The 22,141-nt window shown below is 38.1% G+C and overlaps 1 protein-coding gene and 1 non-coding gene across 2 annotated transcripts; both read right to left on the reverse strand.

Moving 5' to 3' along the window:
• Nucleotides 1-1,534: 1,534 nt before the first annotated feature.
• Nucleotides 1,535-1,641, reverse strand: LOC125589319. Its single transcript, XR_007325507.1, has one exon. It is a non-coding gene; the product is annotated as a small nucleolar RNA R71 (small nucleolar RNA).
• A 4,825-nt stretch (nt 1,642-6,466) lies between these two features.
• On the reverse strand, nt 6,467-13,774 carry LOC106398400 (paired amphipathic helix protein Sin3-like 6). Its single transcript, XM_048760762.1, has 7 exons — nt 13,114-13,774; nt 12,788-12,913; nt 12,485-12,665; nt 12,288-12,386; nt 12,080-12,184; nt 11,924-11,978; nt 6,467-11,717 (listed from the first exon to the last, which is right to left on the reverse strand). The coding sequence occupies exons 1-7, from the start codon at nt 13,206-13,208 to the stop codon at nt 11,692-11,694; spliced, it is 687 nt and encodes a 228-aa protein (XP_048616719.1). The 5' UTR covers nt 13,209-13,774; the 3' UTR covers nt 6,467-11,691.
• Between the last annotated feature and the right edge of the window lie 8,367 nt (nt 13,775-22,141).

A 22,141-nucleotide genomic window follows, 5' to 3' on the forward strand; every position in this document is an offset into this window, starting at 1 on the left:
ATTTGTTTTATTGTTTTTAGATTGACTAAACCTAAGTTAAGTACTTGGGGGAGCCACCAGAGAAAAACCAATCTTTTTCTGAAGAACAACTAGTAAAAACTTCTTTTGATTCAGATTTGATTGTTTTCATCTTGTGTTCTTGTTGATTTCTTATCTATTTCTCTACATGATTAATCTGAAATCCAATATGGGTTTAAGAGGAATCATGGAGATTAGTGAGTAATCACCTTTTGAATTCATTGGTTAGGGAGATCAAGGGTGATTAGGTTAGTTCTAGGATGTTTTAGTGTAGATCATTCTTGTTCCTTGCTAGTACAATATTCATAATGCATCTTATGAGTTGGCCACTCAAAAGTTGATATTTAGACATTTCCCACCCACAGGGTGTTTGATAAAATGTCTGAGACAACTCTCCTAAGCTTTTAACATACTTTACCAAAGACATTTGTTGTTAAAGGTGTTAAGATAGCCAATAAACCTGTTAGTAATGATTGCTTTCATGTTATTCAACCAAAGACATTTGATGTTTGAGATATGTTAGTAAATGAACATTCATCTAGACATAGAGTTTGTTTAGGATTGTGTCTAAGCTTAAGGTTGATAGTTTGATTGATCGTTTGCCATCCTTAGTTCGAAACTTGATCACCCAAGGTCTAATCCCTATGCCCATGAGTTCTCTTTTTCCTTAGTAAAGAAATTCATTTCATTTATCATTAATCATTAGTTTAGAAACCTCTTAAATTATCGGTTGCACTTAGATTAAGTGAGTACTTGCATTCTCATTGCTTTGATATCCCTCAGAACTGGTTCGACAATCACTATACTGCAACATTTGTCTTAGGAGCCTTGAAAACTCCTAACATCAAGTTGGCGCCGTTGCCGAATTCTGAGTAGATTTGAACATTGAGATTTAGTCACTTGCTTGAGACTAAGTCATTTTAATTTTTTTTTGTTACTGATTCTTCTTCTTCACCTACCTTTAACTTTCAGGTGTACGAACTTGAGGAGCAGGGGTCCATCAAACCTAGTTCCAATAGTAGCAGACATCAGAGCTTTAGAGAGGGAGTGTGCTAGAGCTAGAAGAGAAGAAGAACAACAAGCCCACTTGCAGAGATTAGATATTGATATGGCAGATCCACCAAAAGGGGCAGAACACCAACCGCGGGCAGCTCGACCCATTGGTACTTATGATCGCCCCAACATTCATGGTCATAGACTGGGAATCCGAGCACCGGCTATGGCAGCCAACAATTTTGAAGTCAAGTCAGGACTCCTCAACGTGATCGAGAACAACAATTATCATGGTTTGGCTCTAGAGGACCCATTTGATCACTTGGACAGGTTTGACAGCTACTGTGGGTTGTCAAAGACCAATGGTGTGTCCGAAGATGCCTTAAAGCTCAAGCTATTCCCTTTCTCTTTGGGGGATAAGGCACGTCAGTGGGAGAAGTCTCTACCCAGCGACTCTATAACCACCTGGGATGACTGCAAGAGAGCATTTTTGGAGAAGTTCTTCTCTACTTCAAAAACTGCTAAGCTGAGAAATGAGATTTCCAGCTTTCAACAGAAGAACTTGGAAGGATTCAGTGAAGCCTGGGAGAGATTCAAGGGCTACCAAGCTCAATGCCCACACCATGGTTTCTCTAAGGAGAGCTTGCTGAGCACATTCTACCGTGGTGCTCTTCCTAAGTAAAGGGCCAGACTGGATACAGCTAGCAATGGGTTCTTCTTGGGGAGAACTGAGGAAGATGCAGAGGAGCTGGTTGACAACATGGTAAAGAGTGATGCAGTCAACAGTGGAGACCACGACAAAGGCAGTCGAACAGATGATAAGCAGACGAGGAAGAAGTTGAAAGCTCTACAGGATAAGATAGACATCCTCCTTGCTGATAAAGCCACCCAAGAGCAGCTGCACTTTGTTGGTAACCCAAGCCAAGAGATACCACCTGTTGTCCATGAGGTTGAGGGTTTGGAAGGTCAGGAAGAGCTGTGTTTCATCAACAACAATGGTAGCTGGTACAAAAAAGAGCCCAACTTTCACTACAACAACTACCAACAGAAATCATATCCCAATAACCAACAGAGTGGTTATCCGCCTAGAAACAACCAGCAAGGCAGCTATCAGCCTCAGCAAAACCCCTCGTCTGGTTCCTCTGCTCCTCAAGAGAGCAGCACTGACACCCTGCTGAAACAAATCTTGGAGTCTCAGACTAGAAGTGAGAAGCATGTTGGTTATGAGTTGAAGAACCTTCATTCCAAGATTGATGGGAGCTACAATGAGCTCAACAACAAGTTCTCACATCTTGCTTCTACAGTCAAGAATTTAGAGAATCAGTTTGCTTCCATGAACCACCAGACTCGCCAGCAAAGATCTCTACCTGGAAAATCTGACCAAAACCCCAAGGAGGCCAAAGCTATCACCCTTAGGAGTGGTATGCAGTTACCTCCTATAACCCTCACCAGGGATGCTGAGAAACTAGGTGAGGAGGTGGCCATCAACTTAGATGATGAAGTGGTGATTGTTGATGAGAAAATCAATGATGAAATCTTGGAGAAAATTGTGGAAGCCAAAGGTAAAGGAAAGGTTGGGGAAGAGAAGAAAACAGTGAAAGATGGTGAAGTTCTTACTCCAGCAAGTGAGAATTCTTTTGTTCCTCCTCCCTATGAACCCAAACTACCATTCCCTGGTAGATTCAAGAGGCAGCTGCTAGAGAAGTACAAGGCTTTGTTTGAGAAGCAAATGAGTGAAGCTCAGGTTGCAATGCCCATCATCGATGCTTTCATGTTGATTCCTCAATACAACAAGTTCCTGAAAGATGTTGTAGCTGCAAAGAAGAAGGAAATGGAAAGCATGATGATTCTTACCCATGAGTGCAGTGCCATCATCCAGAGGCTTGATGTTCCAGAGAAGTTAGAGGATCCAGGATGCTTCACACTACCTTGTGCTCTTGGACCTATGGTATTTGAGAAATGTCTCTGCGATTTGGGAGCTAGTGTCAGCGTGATGCCTTTGTCTGTTGCAAAGAAGCTTGGATTCACTCAGTACAAGAAGTGTAGACTCTCTCTGGTGTTAGCTGATCGTTCAGTGAAGTACCCTGTGGGCATCTTAGAGGACCTCCCTGTGAAGATTGGAAGGTATGAGATACCTACAGATTTTGTGGTGCTTGAGATGGGTGAGGAGGCTCAAGACCCATTGATTCTCGGAAGGCCATTCTTAGCTACAGCAGGAGCAATTGTTAAGGTGAAAGAGGGCACGATTGATCTCCATTTGGGTAAAGGGCATGTTCTCCACTTTGACATCAATGAGAAAATGAAGAAATCAACTGTGTTCGGGCAAGTCTTCTACATTGAAGAGATGGGCACTCTTGCTGATGAGCACCTTGAAGAGTTACCACCTGAGGACGACGAGGAGGGAGCATCTCCCTCTACTCATTCCCCGTAGAAGGTAACCCACTACTTTCCGTTGTATATACCATTTCGTTTTTGCATATTAGTTTTCTCATTTTGAGTATCTCTCTCTCCTTGACAGCACAGAGACTGTGTCATTTAAGTTTGGGGGAGGTACCAAGTATTTGATCACGCTTGCTTTGATGATTTTGAGCCTCATGCATTGCATTATACATATATCTTTGAAAAAAAAAAAAAAATCATTTAGTTTGCATCATTTGCATTTCTAGGAGAGTCTAGAGCATATAGGTTGCATTTACTTGCATTGGGAGCAATAATTTGAAATGCCTTGTAAAGAACATTACTTTGCACCTGAGTAGCTTATGCGCCTCTCAAAAACACTTGTATGCTTCGAGCCTTGAAGACTCTTCTTGAAACTTGTTGATTGCTGAAACTCAGTCTTTGAAGCCAACTACAACCTTATTTGAACTGAACGAACTTAATGCATCTTGCTCATGGTCCCTTGTGTACTGAGTCATGGATATACACACTTGAGTTGTCACATCCTTTATGCCAATCTTTTTGACAAACTCGAGTGGTACACCATTCCCAAAACTCTTCCCTCCTTTTGAGCTTTCATTATTTGATGAGTGAGGCCTTTTTCGGAAAGCCTTACATGTGCATAATGTTGAGAGTATCGGGAACGACAATGTGTGGTCTTCATTCTTGCTAGATTAGGCACTCTATTGTCTAGCTATAGGTGGGGGTGAGTGTTGTGACTATGGTTTGGAAGCATGAAAAGTTCGAAGGAAAAGAATAGACTCTTTGTGTTTAAATGGATAATTTTATTGGAATTAATAGATAAACGTCTAGCTCGAGTTTATGAAAAGTCTTGGCCCCCGAAAAAAATAAAAATATTAAAAAAAATATTTAAAAAAAAAAAAAAAAAAAATAAAAAAAAAAAAAGAGAAAAAGAAAGAAAAGGGGGCTAGCAAAGTTGTTTAGAGCTAAGATTTGTTTAGAAGTTGAGAAAATCCTTTATGGATTTCAAAGAAAAAGAGTTTTATGTGTAAAGTATTCTTGGGATCTTTTGGTGAGAGATGGGAGTTGGGTTTGACATTGGGAAGTGATAGTGTAACGTGTATGTTTGGGAAAAGAGTAGAACAATAGAGATTGAGCATTGTATGCATGAGTTGGTCTCTTTCTTAGATATATTATGTGCAATGTCAAGGCTATTTGTTTTGAGAGTAAACCACTATAAAAGATCATGGATTTTGAACCTCTTGACCCACTTGAATAAAAGTCTTCCCTTACTCAACCAAATGATTTGGACCAATTGACCATTTGCAACAATTCACTTGATGCTATGCTTAATGAACTTGAGAGTTGGCTGATTCGCATGTGTGAATGCATGATGATGAGTGTAGGGGTGAAAAGAGTTGAATAGGCCTAGAGAAGCTAGAGTATAATAAGAGAGGGTGTACTAATGTTGAATTTAGATGTTGATTTGAGTGCTTTGTGTGTTTCCTTTGGCTATGAGTTCCCACCTTCAAACCTCTCTTCCTATGAGTTCTAGAAAGTTCACTTGAGGACAAGTAAAAGAATAAGTTTGGGGGAATTGATATCTTGCATATTTACATTGTTTTATCCATTCACCCATGTGCATTTTGATCATATAGACTAGGATTTAGCCATGTTTAGGTTGCATTTTGCATACATGAGTCTTTATCAGGTATTGAAGTACCACATGGAGTTCTTGGAGGCATTTGGGTACATTTGGAGCTCAAAAGAAGTGTTTAAAGCGATTAACGGACGAGCAGCGCACCAGAGCGACCTCACCGGAGAGACGCCGTGAAGTCGCTGTGACACACATCCCGGAGCGAACCAGCCAGAGCGACATGGAGAGGTGGCTCGCGTTTCTATCGTGAGATACCCCTCTCAGAGCGACTTGCCAGAGCGACGCTCCGAGGTCGCTCGCGTTTCCATGGCGAGACAACACAAAATGAAGCCCGGAGCGACCTCTCAGAGCGACCCACAGAGCTCGCTCCCGAAGTCCGGAGCGACTTGTTGGAGCGATGCACCAAGGTCGCTCGCGTCCTCTCGTCCAGAGACACCAAAATCGAGCATCCTGGAGCGACCCCTCAGAGCGACCTACCAAGGTCACTCCCAGCCAGAGCGACCAGTTCAAGTCGCTCGCGTTTTGACGGGGGGAGACACGAAGAAACGCGTCGGGAGCGACATCCTGGGAGCACTATGCTATGTCGCTCCGCGTGTTTGATTGGACGATTTTTATGTTATTTCAGGGGCCTTTTGGTCATTTGTTTTATTGTTTTTAGATTGCCTAAACCTAAGTTAAGTACTTGGGGGAGCCACCAGAGAAAAAACAATCTTTTTTCTGAAGAACAACTAGTAAAAACTTCTTTTGATTCAGATTTGATTGTTTTCATTTTGTGTTCTTGTTGATTTCTTATATATTTCTCTACATGATTAATCTGAAATCCAATATGGGTTTAAGAGGAATCATGGAGATTAGTGAGTAATCACCTTTTGAATTCATGGGTTAGGGAGATCAAGGGTGATTAGGTTAGTTCTAGGATGTTTTAGTGTAGATCATTCTTGTTCCTTGCTAGTAAAGTATTCATAATGCATCTTATGAGTTGGCCACTCAAAAGTTGATATTTAGACATTTCCCACCCACAAGGTGTTTGATGAAATGTCTGAGACAACTCTCCTAAGCTTTTAACATACTTTACCAAAGACATTTGTTGTTAAAGGTGTTAAGATAGCCAATAGACCTGTTAGTAATGATTGCTTTCATGTTATTCAACCAAAGACATTTGATGTTTGAGATATGTTAGTAAATGAACATTCATCGAGACATAGAGTTTGTTTAGGATTGTGTCTAAGCTTAAGGTTGATAGTTTGATTGATCGTTTGCCATCCTTAGTTCGAAACTTGATCACCCAAGGTCTAATCCCTATGCCCATGAGTTCTCTTTTCCCTTAGTAAAGAAAGTCATTTCATTTATCATTAATCATTAGTTTAGAAACCTCTTAAATTATCGGTTGCACTTAGATTAAGTGAGTACTTGCATTCTCATTGCTTTGATATCCCTCAGAACTGGTTCGACAATCACTATACTACAACATTTGTCTTAGGAGCCTTGAAAACTCTTAATATCAGTAGCGTGTTGGTTGGAGTGCCACAATGGAGGACTCATTTTGCCAAATGCTAATGTGCTGGGTTTGTGCAGAGTTGATAAAGGATGTGAGTTAATCCTTCAGAAGTCATGGGTTGTTATGTGTCATCGTGTGCCAGTGTACATCAGGCATTTGACGTTGTATACCGCACTAAAGCAGTGAAAAGAAATGGAAGATGTTGGTTTAATGGGAAGGGATGAGATCAAAAAATACATTTGGATCTCTAGGAATGTCAGGGGCCTATTTGGTTATGAGGACCAGTGAATTGGAAGTGCCAAGTTGTTTATGGGAAAACAATGGACATGTCCGGGTTTGAGATGTTTGCTTTTTGAAGTTTCGAGATGCGGAATTCGAGGACGAATTCTCATTAAATGGGTGAGAATTGTAACATCCCCAAACCTGGCCCATAAATTTCTTTTGTTTTAAAAGGGAAGCCCACTTGCAAAACGGCCCAAAAGCGAAAAACCCTAGAGTTCCCTTCTATTTTCCTATAAAATGAGGTGCCTCCTCCTCTATTTCTCGGCAGATAAAATAGAATCGAAGCCTTGCAGATATTTGGAGAGACTAGGAAACTCTAGCCGTCAAGCTTCTCTTTTCTTTTCTCTCTTCCTCTCTGACGCCTCTCTCCTCGCCGTCCGCCTTATCTCTCCTTGCCGAGCAGCCGCGGGTGGTGGTGGTGGCCGTGTGGTGTGGTGGTGATCAAATCTCGTCGTTCTTATGTCTCTTGTTCCAGATCCAAATCTAGGCTAAGGTGAGGTGACCCGAACCCAGTCTCTTCTCATGTTCGGTATACTCCTCTATGTTGGATCTAGGTCTGATTAGACCCTGTTTGAGAGCTAGGTTGATAGATCATAATGAAAGTTAGGTTGATAGATGAATGGATCATGTTGCATAAGAACCCTTACACTATTTAAAAGGACTTAATGGACTGCCTTGTGTTGAAGTGGATGAATGTTTACGATGATTGCTTGTGTGATTGTTTGCTATGATTCTATGAGATGATTGTTGAGTGAAAGCTAAATTGTTAGAAACAAATGAACGCTTAAGGGATAAATATTACAAATGGTATCAGATGTGAATGATGGATGAAGTTGAATGATATATATGATGGTATCATGAATGTCGATTTGTACATGTATGTATGCATGTAAGGTGTATTGTTGTGACACCGAGAACTGGTGGCGTCTAATGAATGAGTTGATGAGAATGAGAATGAGATGAGTTAATGAAATGTTATCGTTTTGTATTGCTTGAGACACCAAAAACAGGTCCGTCTAATATAGGGTGTGACCCGCGGGACAGTACCCTAACAAGAGGTACCCGTGAGAGTGACCTGTGGGACAGTAGCCTAACAAGAGGTACCTTTGGGAGTGACCCGTGGGACAGTAGCCTAACAAGAGGTACCCACAGAAAGTGATGAGAAAGGCCGTGTAAATTTGGTGACCGCAAAATGCAGGATAGAAAATGTGCAAGGCGCCATAAGATCGAGACAATGCTGAGTCGTGGCATAATTTTGACTATTAAGACCGGGGTGGCAGACAGAGCCGGTGGGCCAATGAGCTGCAACTCGAATAGTCATTTAAGAAGCTAGGGATATAGTACCCTAACAAGAGGTACCCTAGGACAGGCCAGCACGAGGTGGGACGTCCGTAAACGGCCATAGGTCCTTACGTCTAGGTTGCCTGGAGTCGAGTCGTTGAGTCGGTTGAGTTTATGTGTAGCAATGACTAAGTTCATTGTGTGATTGATCGTTAGGTTGGTAGAAATGCATATAAAATGTTGATGATAGAAATGAATAAGTTGCATTGATGATTGTAGTGTTTAGCCATCCCTCTTTCCTGCATAGAGTAGTGTAGAGTGTCATGCGGGGAGGCTGGTTTAGAGTCACTTCACTGAGTAATCTCAATTGCTCATCCCTTCATTTCTATTTCTCCTGTGCGCAGGACTGTAAGTAGAAGTATGTGGATATGGGTGGACGGTATTTCAAAGAAGGAATGCATCCTTCAACTCTTGGGACCAGTAACGGGACACGTAGGGTTGTCTAAAATGAGTATACACGTGTCCATAACTACCGTTCGACAACCCCGGTCGGACGCCCAAAGGAGCGGGATGTTACAGATTGTTCATGCACGCTTCGTAAGCCGACCTTTAATATTGAAATCACAAGACACTTCTTTTGTCTGGTTGTTTCAAGAATACTTCAACTCTTGTTTTTAGTTGGACCGATGATGATCTTTTAACCGTGAATATCTTATCATCTAAATTACTTCCTCTATACACTTGCCATCGATCGTGCTTACTAGTCACCTTTTACATAAAATTCAAATCCCAAAACATAACCAAACTCAAAAAAATCTACCGGTAAACAAAAAAAAGAAAATGTAAATAAGGGTGGTGAAAGAAACTAAATAAAACTTTCATTTTCATGGTGACGATAGGAGAGTCATTAGGATCAAGCAAAATCCTCTTGTTGTGGAGACCGAGAGAGGCGTTTTGACTTTGAATACTTTGTTTCTGTTGGCGTGCTTCACCGTGTCTCTGATGATGGTTAGATCTGAAGGCTGAGGACGAACAAACTCAGATCCTATGATTGGTATCGTGTTGCTCCTGTTATTGCGATCTTGTTCTGCCATTATTGGTGTGTTACGTTGTTCCTAAGAGATGATAATAATAAAAGAGAAGTTCAATCAAGTTTGAATTTATTAGGAGTATTTGGTTACAACCTTTTCTTTTCGCCACTAAAAATCAATATTATTAATACAGAATCACTCCTATTTTTTCCCTTCAGTATACCATTGAATATTATTTATTTGTGCCACTGGACCTATTTAAAAAAAACTGATTATTTTATAACTGTATCTATTTTAATTAAATCAGTAACAGCGTTCTTTTTATCAATAACAAAACCAGTTATTGATCTTCCTCCCGAAATGAGTAAGGTTATTATTTTCGATTTTTTATGAACACTCAATTTCTCAGGATTTACCCAGTTGCATAAACATGGAGGGAGGGAGGGAGAGAGAGAGAGAGCCTTGACGAAGAGTTAGTCCTTAGGACGACGAGTTCATTGTTCTTTGTATCTCTTTTTGGCTTGTAGCTTACACTTCATATTGGCCAAACTTTTGGTCCCAAATCTCTTTGATTACTTAATTTACGTTCTAATCGCTGTTACCGGATTTAGGATTCAACAATGCTTTATCCCCCATACTTTTGTGATCAGTGTAAATGTAGTATCAAAGTTACTTGATATGGCAGCTATGATCACAGTTTCGGTTATCATTCCAGTTGTATAAATCTTGGTCTAACTTTTTGAGATTTGCAATGATACTATGGTCTTTACTGATGGAAAAATAAAATCGTTAGATATCATTTTGGAAGTGTTTGACCATTTTGTAAAGATCGTTAGTCTGAATACTAGCATGTAGAAATCAAGTATATATTGGGCTTGAATTCAAGATGTTGTGAGGCATCGAATGGAGGCAAAAAGTCCTTTTGCAATGGGTGATCTCCCAATAAGGTACCTAGGACTCCCATATGCACAAAGCAAATGAGTCTGATGGATTACATGCCTTTGTTGGAGAGAATTCGACGGAGAATGCAAACTTCTTAGCTCGGTTATTGGAAGTATGACACATTCTGGCTCATTGCTTTCATGTTACCTAGGAAATTTCTTCAAGAGATTGACAACTTATGTTCAGCGTTCTTGTTGTCAGGGCCAACATTGAGTAACTGAAAGGAAAAACTATCTTGGGTTGATGTTTGCTGTCCAAAAGAAGAGGGTGGAATTGGTTTAAAACGCCTCAAGGAAGTTAGTAGAGTGTGTTTTCTTAAGCTTATTTGGAGATTTGCAACCCTCTCTTTGGGTAAAATGAATACAAACATATCTCATATGCAAGAGCTAATTTTGGGCGGTTCGGGACACACAGAGTGGTCCGTGGAAGTGTGAAAGCTACTAAAGTAACGGGGAGCAAACATCTCTTGGGTTCGATGTTTGTCCCAGCTTGGCTGCTTACATGATATAATTGGATCCCAGGGATGTATTGATCTGGGCATCCCAATAAATGAAAATGTGTCATCCACGCTAACAAACCGACGCAAGATTAGACATCGTACAAAATTGCTCAATGCAATTGAGGATGAGATGGAAAAACAGAGGTTAACTCTGGAGTTCCAAACGGATGTGTGATAAAAAAAAGTAAGTCAATTTTGGTGACATAGGTAGGCAAATCAATTCTTTTAAGTCTTTCCATATATCAACTCGGGATGTTTAATTTGTATATCATCGATAACATCTCAAACTCCTCTTGTAGTAACACGCTGGCAATGCTCATCAGAGATGTCTTCCAAATTTCAATTGATATCATTTGGCGGGAATGAAATGCAAGAAGGCATGGGGACGCAAACACGGATGCCCTGAATGGTGAAACAAATTGCCAAGCAGATGTTGGCTTCTCTTGATCCAAACGATAGGAAAAGAAAAGCATAAGCAAGGACTACAAATTTAGTTTTTCTTTGTAAAATATTTTTGGTCTTTGACTAATTTGGCATTCATTAAAAAAATAATATATTGCCATGGATCTTATGGAAACAAAATTTTGATCTTTAAAGCTTATTTAAAAAAAAAATGATCTACTAAATCCCATAAATTTTACATGTGTTACGTTTAAAAATTTTAAAATTATATGTGCTAAACTTAATTAGTTAACACTTAAACTGGCTAGAATGGATTAACACGTGATGTAGAGTTTTTCTTGGGGTTAATCCTACGGTCCAGTTTTCAGAACATTGTGATTGCACGACGATTAGGTAACAAAAAAAAACATCATGTTAAATTGTATCTTAATAAAGACCACTTTTAGAATTATCATATGGATATTGCATGGGCAAACACCAACCATTTTATAAGAGAACTGAAAAACGCCGTAATTTCCAGTGTAGTAAAACGATGTTATTATGGAAAAAGAGTCACTCACATCCTTTGGAAGGAGGCAATAATTTGGCTTACACTGCTAGCTGTTTTGGCAGCTCTATCTGTATCTCTTCCACCATCTTGACCACTTTGATGATCTTGAATTCTCCCATTTTCTGCCACGTTCAAATAGCCTCACTGATCTTCTTTAGCAAGGGACTCTGCAAAAGTTAACTAACTTAGAACCAGGTTTAAACTACGGGGGACCACTTAAGCCGTTAACAAAGACAAGACTGGCCATGATTATAGTATACACGATTAAGATACATAACAGGAGTATACAAGATGAAGGGTGCATATCACAAAGATATCAATTGCGTATTTATAGAACATTCAGTAGAATGTAACAAGCCATCAGAATACCTACTTCCAGTAGAATTACCACCAGAGAAAACAACCAGCTTTTCATCACCGTTTTCCACCTTACACAGAAATTAAGAGTATGTATCAATATCTCAATCGAAAAATGAGACATTTAGTTCCATAGCGAAAAGGATGTATGGCCAAAATGCACTAGACTGACCTTATCAGAATGCCTTGGAAGCATGTCAGAAATTGCAGCACAATTAGGTAAGAAATTAAGGAACTCCACGAGCAGATCTTCATGACCCTTGAAGAGAATAGTAACCTACACAGCAGACGATAATCAGAGAAGTGCACTACAACTAGCGCTCTAACAAATAAGATAGGAGGCAGAAAGTTCATAAATTTAACCCTCATAACATATATACCTCTTCGTAGACATCAATGATGGACTTTCTTTCCTTTCGATACATCTTCAGGATGTCTAGAAACCTTTTATACGCATGTTCATCACTTGAGAACCTTGCCTGCAAAGGTAATAATTAAAGTAAATCATAACTGATAAGAGAAAATCAAACATTACTTCAGTATGTAATTTACACATTACGTACATTACATAACATACCTTAATCTTGGTGACGAAACCGAAAGCATCTTGGAAACCTACCCCGCTCTTCGGTTTCTCTTCCTCCAACGGAAGGGTTATTGTATACTCATTGGGTAAGAAAGTATTAAAACCTAATATTAGGTCGTTGTGACCATTGAACAAAACTTTTATTCTTTTAATGACACCATTATGGTCGTCTCTGCAACCAACATGAATAAACACAGTAAAATCAACAATACACGAATACCTTCTGTTGAACTGTATTGAAAAGGACAAAGTCAAACTAAATGGGAAGAGACGAGAGGCCGGTAGGTAATATACCTCTGAGCTTTAAAGTCGTTCATGACCTCAAGGAATGTCTCATATTTCCCTATGTCGTAATGAAAAGTGTTCCTCACCGCACTGACATAATGCAGTGCATCACGAATGGTTGGAGATTGCCCGTTTCTGCATTCCGTAAACACATGTTACTAACTTTTCAAAGAATCAAGTTGCATCTACTAGACTGAAGAATCAAAAACAGCTTAGTCAAAGAAAACTTTAACCTAAAAATGATAGGCCTCAAAAGCAAACTCACAATCTATACAAGTCAAAGATAAATTTGAAAAGAGGAATCAAAAATTTGGATAAGAGAGAAAGAGACTAACATTTCTCCTCGAGAAGAAACTTCAGTGTAACCATCTTCTCTATCTCTCCTCATCTTTGGCAAAACGTTAAAAGTTGAAAACCCTAATTTTATCATAAAAGACTTAGCAAAAGATAATTCGTGGTGTTACTTCGTGGGCCTATTTTCCCTGTATCTCTTTTCTCTGGGCCTTAGAGCAATATTTATCAATAAGAACTCTAAGGAATTTCTTTTTTAAAAAATATTAATATTTCAATAATATATAATTAGATAACTGAAATTAATTATAAAATAAAAATTCAACCAATATATAGTATACATGTGTCATATAGAGTTCTAATAGAATTTTAAAATATCTTTATACTAGAATTTCTCTCTAAATTCTCTCTTCTCTGTCGATTATTATTATTATTTTTTTAATTATAAGAACCCACAATAAAACTCTTTATTAGAGGTGCTCTTAACAGACTCACTAATTATGTTATTTCTCTATATAATAATGACTGGAAAATTTTTAAAGTTGAAAACCCTTATTCATATTTACACTAGTGGTCGGTTTTTTGTTTAACGTTCGACTTTAGTTTGAATATTTTGATTTGATAATAAGTGATAATCATTATTTTTATGTTCATTTGACATTTGTTTACATGATTTTACAGATAAAACATCCACAATAGAGTTGCTAGACCATTTAGTATAAGACAATATTTACATATAAATGTGGTGTAGAAATATTTCCTCAAGTGGCAGTGACTTCAATTAATGGCATATTTTTAATTTAAATAATATATATATATATATATATATATATATATATATATTGTTTTCAATTTTTAATGTTCGGAATATATGTTAAAAATCATTTTATACATATATATTGTTCTAACAAATAATAAAAATAAATTTGAAAACAGCATATATTACTGAAATTTAAAATTAATACAATGTGACATACATCTTTATGATAATTTTATTATTAAGTTTTTTTATTTTTTGAATAGTTGAAAATATAAATATAGTAGTATTCACACAAAAAGATATTTGTTAGAAAAAATATGTTTAAAGTTATTTTTACTATTTTTGTATAAATTATTTTCATAGTTTAAAATGATAATATATAAGTAGATATTTTTTTCTAAAACTGGCATTTTTTCATCAATAGTACTTTCTATATGCACTTTTTTAAAAATAAAAAAATTAATTTCGACAATGCGGCAAGAAATAACTAATTCATAGGAACAGGGATAATATTTTAAATTAGATACCATCATGACAATCTAATATTGGTAGTTTCTATTTTTAAATATAAATATTTGTTTGAATCTATTTCTCAAAAAACAAAAAAAAAATGTTTGTTTTGTTCTTGGCAGGTATGTGAGAAATAATATGATAAACCAACAAATTCGTCGGGCGTATCATATTTTAAGTAATATTTTTTGTTAATATAAATGTTTGCTTGAATCTATTTCTAAAAAAAAAACAAAAAAAAAAATTGTTTGAATCTTGGCAGGTACGTGAGAAATATTATGAAAACCCAACAAAATCGTCGGGCGTATCATATTTTAAGTAATAATAATTTTGGTACTATCTCAGTGCTCGAGAATACTAATACTGCAACAGATGGCTAGTGCTGCTACTAAAGCTTGATTGGCTTGAAACTCAGCAGGTGGTGGACACCAATTTGATGAAAATGCAATCCCATATTCCTCTACAACAACGCATGCACAACGAACCTTAAATGCAATCTGAGATGTTCAAGTTCCTGATATCGGCACTGTATCTATCGGAGTATATACGATAGTTAATACAAAATCTTCCTTGTAAGAAATGTTTACATATTCCTATAGCTAGGTTAGTTGGGGATTACTCTGTACAAGTTGTATATATAGAGTTGATCTCTAATGTGAATAAGACACAAGAAAACCTTCTCTATTCTCTGCAACTATTTCATAAGGTATCAGAGCCGACACAAATAGTTTTGTGATTTTTATGTTTTCTTAGTCTCGATTCCTTTTCGATTTCTAAACGACTGAAAACTTGGTTCTGCGATATGGTTGATAACAACATGACTGAGAACTAAGCTGCTTGATCTGGACTCACGGCACCAACGATGGAGATTCAAAGGCGTACGATCTCGCCGCATGATCTCACCGCAGGAGACAATCCCAGAAGTGTTATCTCACATCCTTTTTTACAAGGATGGCTATCAACCTTGAGACTGCTTTGAGCTCAATGAAGAAATTTGGATTTGTAGATGGGAGTCTTCCCCAGCCAGCTAAAGACTCATCGGACTATGAAGATTGGAAGACCATCAATGCATTGTTGGTCTCGTGATCAAGCTGACGATTGATCAAAGGCTGCGATCGAACATCTCACACAAACCGCTTGCTATAGACTTGTTGGAACACATCTGAGGAAGGAACTTGCAAACTGCCATCAAGCTGGTCTCATGATCGAGACATACTTTGGAAAACTTTCAAAGATTTGGGACAGTTTGGCGTGTTACCGTCCAATGCTGAGCTGTGTTTGCAATGGATGTAAATGCAAGTTCAGTGCAACTCTAAGGGCACAATGGGAGAAAGACAAGGTCCATGACTTTCTGATGTGTCTTGATGAGAATGTGTTCGGAACTGTTTGTTCCTCGCTACTTATGCAGGAACCAATCCCGAAGCTTGAACATGTGTACCTCAAAGTGATTCAAGGTGAGGACACTCGGGTACAGAAGCGACTAGGCGATGAACGACATGAAGGAATGGCATTTTTGTTGGGATTCGTCGAGGACTGTGTCAGAGACTGCGTCAAGGAATCCATCGGAGACTTCGTCAGGATTTGGTATGGAAATCAAACAAGATCGCGTAACTTAAACCAAGACAATGACGTCATATTAGGAAAGAGAAATGTCACTTTTATGGTTATGGAAGTTGAGAGGATCCTGAAAATATTATTTTCATGGAGTTATGGAAGTTACAAGTATTTTGGAAATATTCTTAATAGGTTAATGGAAATGGGAGAATGCCCTAATTGAAATAGGTTAATGTAATAGACTCCTTCTCTATTGGAGGAGCTAGTGTGTTCTATTATTGTGTGTGTTTTCACACCAAGCAAGCCGTTAGGTTTGAGAGAGTGAGAGGTGCTATATCTTTGTACTTGAGATTATAGTGAATTGTCTCCTTGCTAGGCCCTAGAGACGTAGCCATTCTAGGTGAACCATGGGTAACCAATTTATTGTGTCTATCTTCTATGTTTATTCCGCGTTCTTCTTCTGATCTCCATAATTCTACAAACTTATACTTTCTAACTTACGTCAGCAAGTATGTCAGAGAGTGTCTCGCGAGTTTGTGTGTTTGGTTCTGGTTTAAGGTCAAAACTATTCTTGCCATTGTGGTTTCAACAAAGCGGTATCAGAGCCAGGTTGGTGGTTGTCAATGGTGAATGCAAGAATTGAGGTGGAGCGGTTTGATGAGAAGGGAAACTTCTCATTGTGGAAGAAGTGGATGCTAGCACATTTGTCTGTCCTTGGTTTAAAGGATGCATTAGAAGAGTCTACGTCACCTTCGGTATTAGCGATTCAGAAGGAGCAACACAAAGATGTATTCAGGGAGAGGTTGGTGAAAGAGGAAGCTGAAAGGCTTGAAATATCAGAGACGGCGATGAATCTGATCATTCTCAGTGTGGGAGATCATGTGTTAAGGAAGATCGAGTTGTGTACTTCAGCTGGTTCTTCATGGTTTACACTGGAGATGTTTTACCTTTCCAAGACTCTACCGGATAGAATTCACTTGGAGCACAAATTCTATATCTTCAAGAAGGTTGATACTCAGGATATGGATGGGAATATCGATGGCTCTGAAGATTGTGTCTTACCTGTTAAGCGTGAATGTAACTGTGTCAGGGGAGGTGCAAGGTGATTCTGTTGTTGAATTAGCTACCTTCACATTTCGGCTCTCTCAAGGAAACGCTTAAGTATGGCAAGGAAACATTGTCCTTGGAAGAGGTGACAGGTTCTGCAAGGTCTAAAGATCAAGATCTTTAAACCTCTAGGGTTTCACATGGAGATGGTGAATGATATTATGCTAGAGGCAAGTCTGAGAAAAAAGATCTTGTGAGGAATGTTAGGGTCGGTTCTAGATCAAGCTCAGGGTCTAGAATTACCTGCTGGTTCTGAAAGAAGCAGGCATACACCAGGAATGACTGTTATGTTACAAAGAAGAAGCATGGCGAAGAATCTAAAGCATCGGTTGTGATAGATCTTTATTGAGAGGATGATGCACTATCGGTAAAAGATACACAGTGTCATAATAAGTGGGTGATTGGTTCTGGATGTTCTTACTACATGACGTGTAGGAAGGATTGGTTTCACATGTTTAAAGAACTGACTTCGAGACAAATACTTCTTGGTAATGATTGCGCGGTTGGAGTGCAATGGATTGATACAATCAACAAAGCTTATGTAGGTTTGGTCAAGACACTCACAGATGTCACTCCGAGGAGACGCTGGCGGTGGTGTACTGTTGATCAATATCGACTCGTCTCATCGGTCGATGCTCAGAGCAATCGTCTCCTTGGATACTTTTTTCTGAAACAAAGGAAACACGAAAATAAGTAAAACTGACAATGAAAACTTAAATAAAACTTACCAATGGGTTGCCTCCAATTAAGCGCTTTGTTATTGTCATTTAGCTTGATGTTTTGGAGGTTGTTTGACTAGTATGGAGGTAGGTGACTACTTGTTGGGAAACAAATGTCTACATCTTCTCTGCTCATCTTGAACCAGGTACCAACAAAGCTCTTGATTGCTTCTTCACCTCTTTATGTAATCTTGCTGCCTCTGAATAATCCATTTAGTATATTCCAATTTATGCTGCAGCTCCTCCATTGTTTTGCTTATCCAAGCAATGCTGTTGTGGAGAGAGTAGAAGAGTCTGTCCATCGTTCGGTGAATCTTGGCGTACATGGTCAGTCATGGCTTTATTCATTATCTACATGACCTCTTCTTTAGTGTATCTGTTTCCTTCTCACATTTAAAAGTAATTTGTATACATAAAAATATAGATTAGAGTAAGCACATAAATCAAAACAATCAATTTATTTACTTTATATGATATAAAATTAAACTTTAGTGATATTGACATATATATATATATATAGTATATTTAATATAAATATTTATAGTTGACAATTCCTACTCATATGATTTTATTAATATTTGTATATTTGATGTAACAAATATTTAAATTGTTAATCACAAAAATTTTAATGTGAGATTTTTCAATAAAACTTTCAAAATTAAAATACTAACATCTCAATAATGTTTCACTGTAAATTTTGAAATTAACATTTTTATATTTTTTATATAGTACATAATTTAATTTAAATGATATTAATATATATATATATAATAAGAATATATATTAGTGAGACTGCATATTCATACGATTTATGATCATTTGTATCTTTTTTGAACAAAAAAAAGTTAAACCATTAATCACAATTTTTTTTAATCTGGAACTTTTACCATTTTTAATCATTTATAGCTGTTTTAAAAAATTTAAAATATAACATATAAGAAAAAATATAAATGTTTATTACTATATGCTTAATGTGATCGTTTAATTTATTTCAATAATATAAAATTAAACAAAAAAAAAGAAAAAAGATACAAAAATTGTTATAAAATATGTATTATTCATAATCATTAATTTTAATATATATGTTAATCATATTTGGTAATTCTTTAGCTTTTATTTAAGGAAAGAAAAAATATTATTTTGTAAACTACTAATCAATTTGATAGTTAGCTTAATAAAAAGTATAATATATATTTATATGGACCATGATTAATATATAGGGAATAATTGAAACGTATATTCAATCCCTAAACCATTACCACGAATGAACAATTTTTAACAAACAATCTATCAATGATATTTAAGATAAATTTAGTTGATTAATGAAAAAAATGAACAGGTTGTGAAGAAGAAAATATATATAAATAGATAGTTCATGATTATGTTTAAAAGGAACTATGATTTTGTTATGTTTACCTATATTTAGGATAAATTTAGTTGATCTTCGAAGGCCATTACATCGTTCGAGAGATTGAGATGCGGAGACCAGTTCGTGCTTGATTTGGCTTTTTGCTGGTAAGCTTTTATCGATGAAATGGTGTCGTGGCAATATTGTGATCCTCCGATGATCATGTTAATTCTGCGACGGCTGTTATTATTTCTCCCGTCGTCCGGCTTTCTTCCGCGTTTACCGTTCTCGCATGTTCTATTACCTTGAGATGTGTTTCCCATTAGAGGTAATTGGTTGGAATTTGCCGGACGATCACAATCACGAACGAGATCATTTATGCTTGTACATCGGAGATTTTTCATTCGAGTAATTTTGTCATCAACCTAGCTCCGACAACTGTGCAGTTTGTAGTAGAGTGGCTTTTAGTTTGATGAAACTCGCAGAAGGCGTTCTTTTCGAAAGACATGTTCGGGTCCAAATATTTCCTGAGGTTCTTCCTGGTTTGGATGTGGAGTCGATGGCGTAGTAATGCGCTCCTTGGACATCTTCACTTTCATGATGGACATACTTGTCGTTACGAGGAGTCTTTTTTTTGGGCTTCGGTTCTGATGTTGTGTCTTGGATTGTGCGTGGTTTTTCGAGAGCGACCTAGCTTCTGAACTCCGACTTGTACCAGAGCGATTTCTTTAGTGCATGCAAAGCCACTTTGTCTCTGATCCCGCTAACTATTGACATTGCGGCATTGAACATATTCATGAAATTTCGTAAATATTTTTCTTCTTCTTTGAGTTAGGTTCAAAAGTTCAACGTCGTACGTTTCTCTATCCATGAACATGAAGTAATGTTTGAGAAAAGCCGAGAAGAGTTGGCAGAATTTTCCGATGGAATTTCGCTTTAAGCGAGAAAACCATTAGAGCGCTGCTCACTGGAGATTTTCGACAAAGAGGAGACAATAACGCGTGTCTCTTTTGCGCTCCCAAAGTATGTCCCTTCCCATCGCGATCTGAGAGAATTGCATATGCGTTTTGTGATCGGTGGTTCTGTTGTACGTAAGGATCTTATTCTTCCAAGATATGAGATTATTTTCTCGTGATACAGGAGGTGAAGGGCCTTTTTAAGCCTCTTCGAGCAATTTGTCGATCTCGGGTGCAGCGCTGGTAGCATGTTGAATCTGCGATTTCACGGCTTTTACCTGCAGTAGTTTTTGAGATATATTTGCAGAGATCGTACATCTCATCAAGATCATCGCCTGTAGTTTTCCGAGCTTGTCGACGTTTTCCGAGCTTGTCGACGTTTTCTGCGAGTGCTCTGTTCTTATTCTTCGGCAAGTTTTTCTTGTTCTACCCAGAAGATGTTGTCCTCTTCTTCTGTTATGGTTTTTTCGAACGATGAGTTTCCTGAGTCGGCTGGCTTCTTGTTCTCCTTGGGTGTACATCAGCGTCTTCTTCCCAAGAGTCTGACTGAACGCTGGCGTCTAAGTTGACACGCTCGACTTTGTTTTCTCCCGTATTTTAATTGAGAGGTGGGGGATTTTTTCATGTTTTGCCACGTTACGAAAAGAGTGACTTCATCGGTGTTGGACCCAATTTCGGTCAGTACATTAATGGGCCGCGATCAAAGATATGGGCCGTAAGGAACTGAAGCCCATAGCAAGCAATCAAGCTCGAAAATGAAGACTCTGAGGTCCCGGAGATCGCGGAGCAGTCCCAGAGATCGTGGAGCAGTTACGAAGATCACGAGGTCGACTTACTATAAAGGAAGGAGAACGGACATAAAGAAGGACACGTTGAAAACCCTAGAGAGAGCTACACACTTACATCGACCTTGTTCTCATCCCAATCTTAGATTCTTTCTTTACGGATCTCATTTGTATCACTCGATCTAGTTCAACTCATTGTACTCGATCTTATTCATCAATAAAGTCCATTTTTACTTACTGGAAACTGTTTAACATCGTTGTATTCTAGAGATATCGTTGCCTACATCATTTGTCTTCCCTAGATCAAACCCCGATCACTATCAAATACCTAGTGTAGATTTTAGGTTCTACAATCGGGGTTTTGACCTGATGGATTTTTGTACGTGTTGGCGGGCCCGTCTTGTGAATTCTTGAAGTTGAGTCTCCTTCCACTGCGGATTCTCATAGCTCTGCATGGGAAAAAATCCCTAGTTCTCGTCGTTAGGGTTTCGACGTGTTTAGACAGAGAACTCGTAAGCTTATCTTGATCGTTTGACTTTTGTACAAGAGTTGAGACCAGGTTTTTGATCGATTGCTGTGGCGTGTGCATCCCGTTGGCCGCAGGAGCGTACGCTACTGGAGTTGTGTTATCAATGTTGTCAACTTTGATGTTGTCATCGTGATCTGGTTGATCGTCTTGTGTGTTTCCCGTCATATTTGACCAAGCGTTTTTTCGGCTGTATGTAAGATTGATCCAAGCCCCCTCCTTCTAGCGCCAAACTGTGGGAACCATAGTTTACAATGCCAATTTTAGTAAACGGAGGAAAGTAAAGAATTATCAACTTTCCTTGAGGATCTGGATTTTTTCGAAGCCAATGACAAATTATCAAACTATGAATGAAAAACAAAGTAAACAATACGAAACAGAGAGCAAAGAGAAAGTTGATCTTCTTTCGAATTTGTGTAGGAGCGTTGCGTTTGTTACAACAGGTTGCAAAAGGTTTGGCCGCAAGAACTTTCAGCAGCTCTTTAGTTCTAACTACCTAAAACCTTAATTCTAGTTGAGTCGCAGCTCGATAACAAAAACGAAATTGCGTGAAATTGCGTGAAATTGCTCTAAGTGCTAAGTTCCTAAGAATTTTTTCTGTCTCCTTTGCGTTCTTCGTCTAGGTCCTCTTTATATATGCATCCAAGGTCAGCTGACTTTCATTTTCCGTCTTGATTCGAGTTTATCATTTTGTGGATATCTTTCCTTATCTTTCCAGAATTTGTATTTATTTTGGAAACTTCACATTTATCCATCTTTCATTTTGTCTTCATCCAAGTCGAGTAAAACGTCCTCGCATTCCGGGCT

This window comes from Brassica napus, chromosome C6 (genome assembly GCF_020379485.1).
Source record: "Brassica napus cultivar Da-Ae chromosome C6, Da-Ae, whole genome shotgun sequence".
NCBI lineage: Eukaryota > Viridiplantae > Streptophyta > Magnoliopsida > Brassicales > Brassicaceae > Brassica > Brassica napus.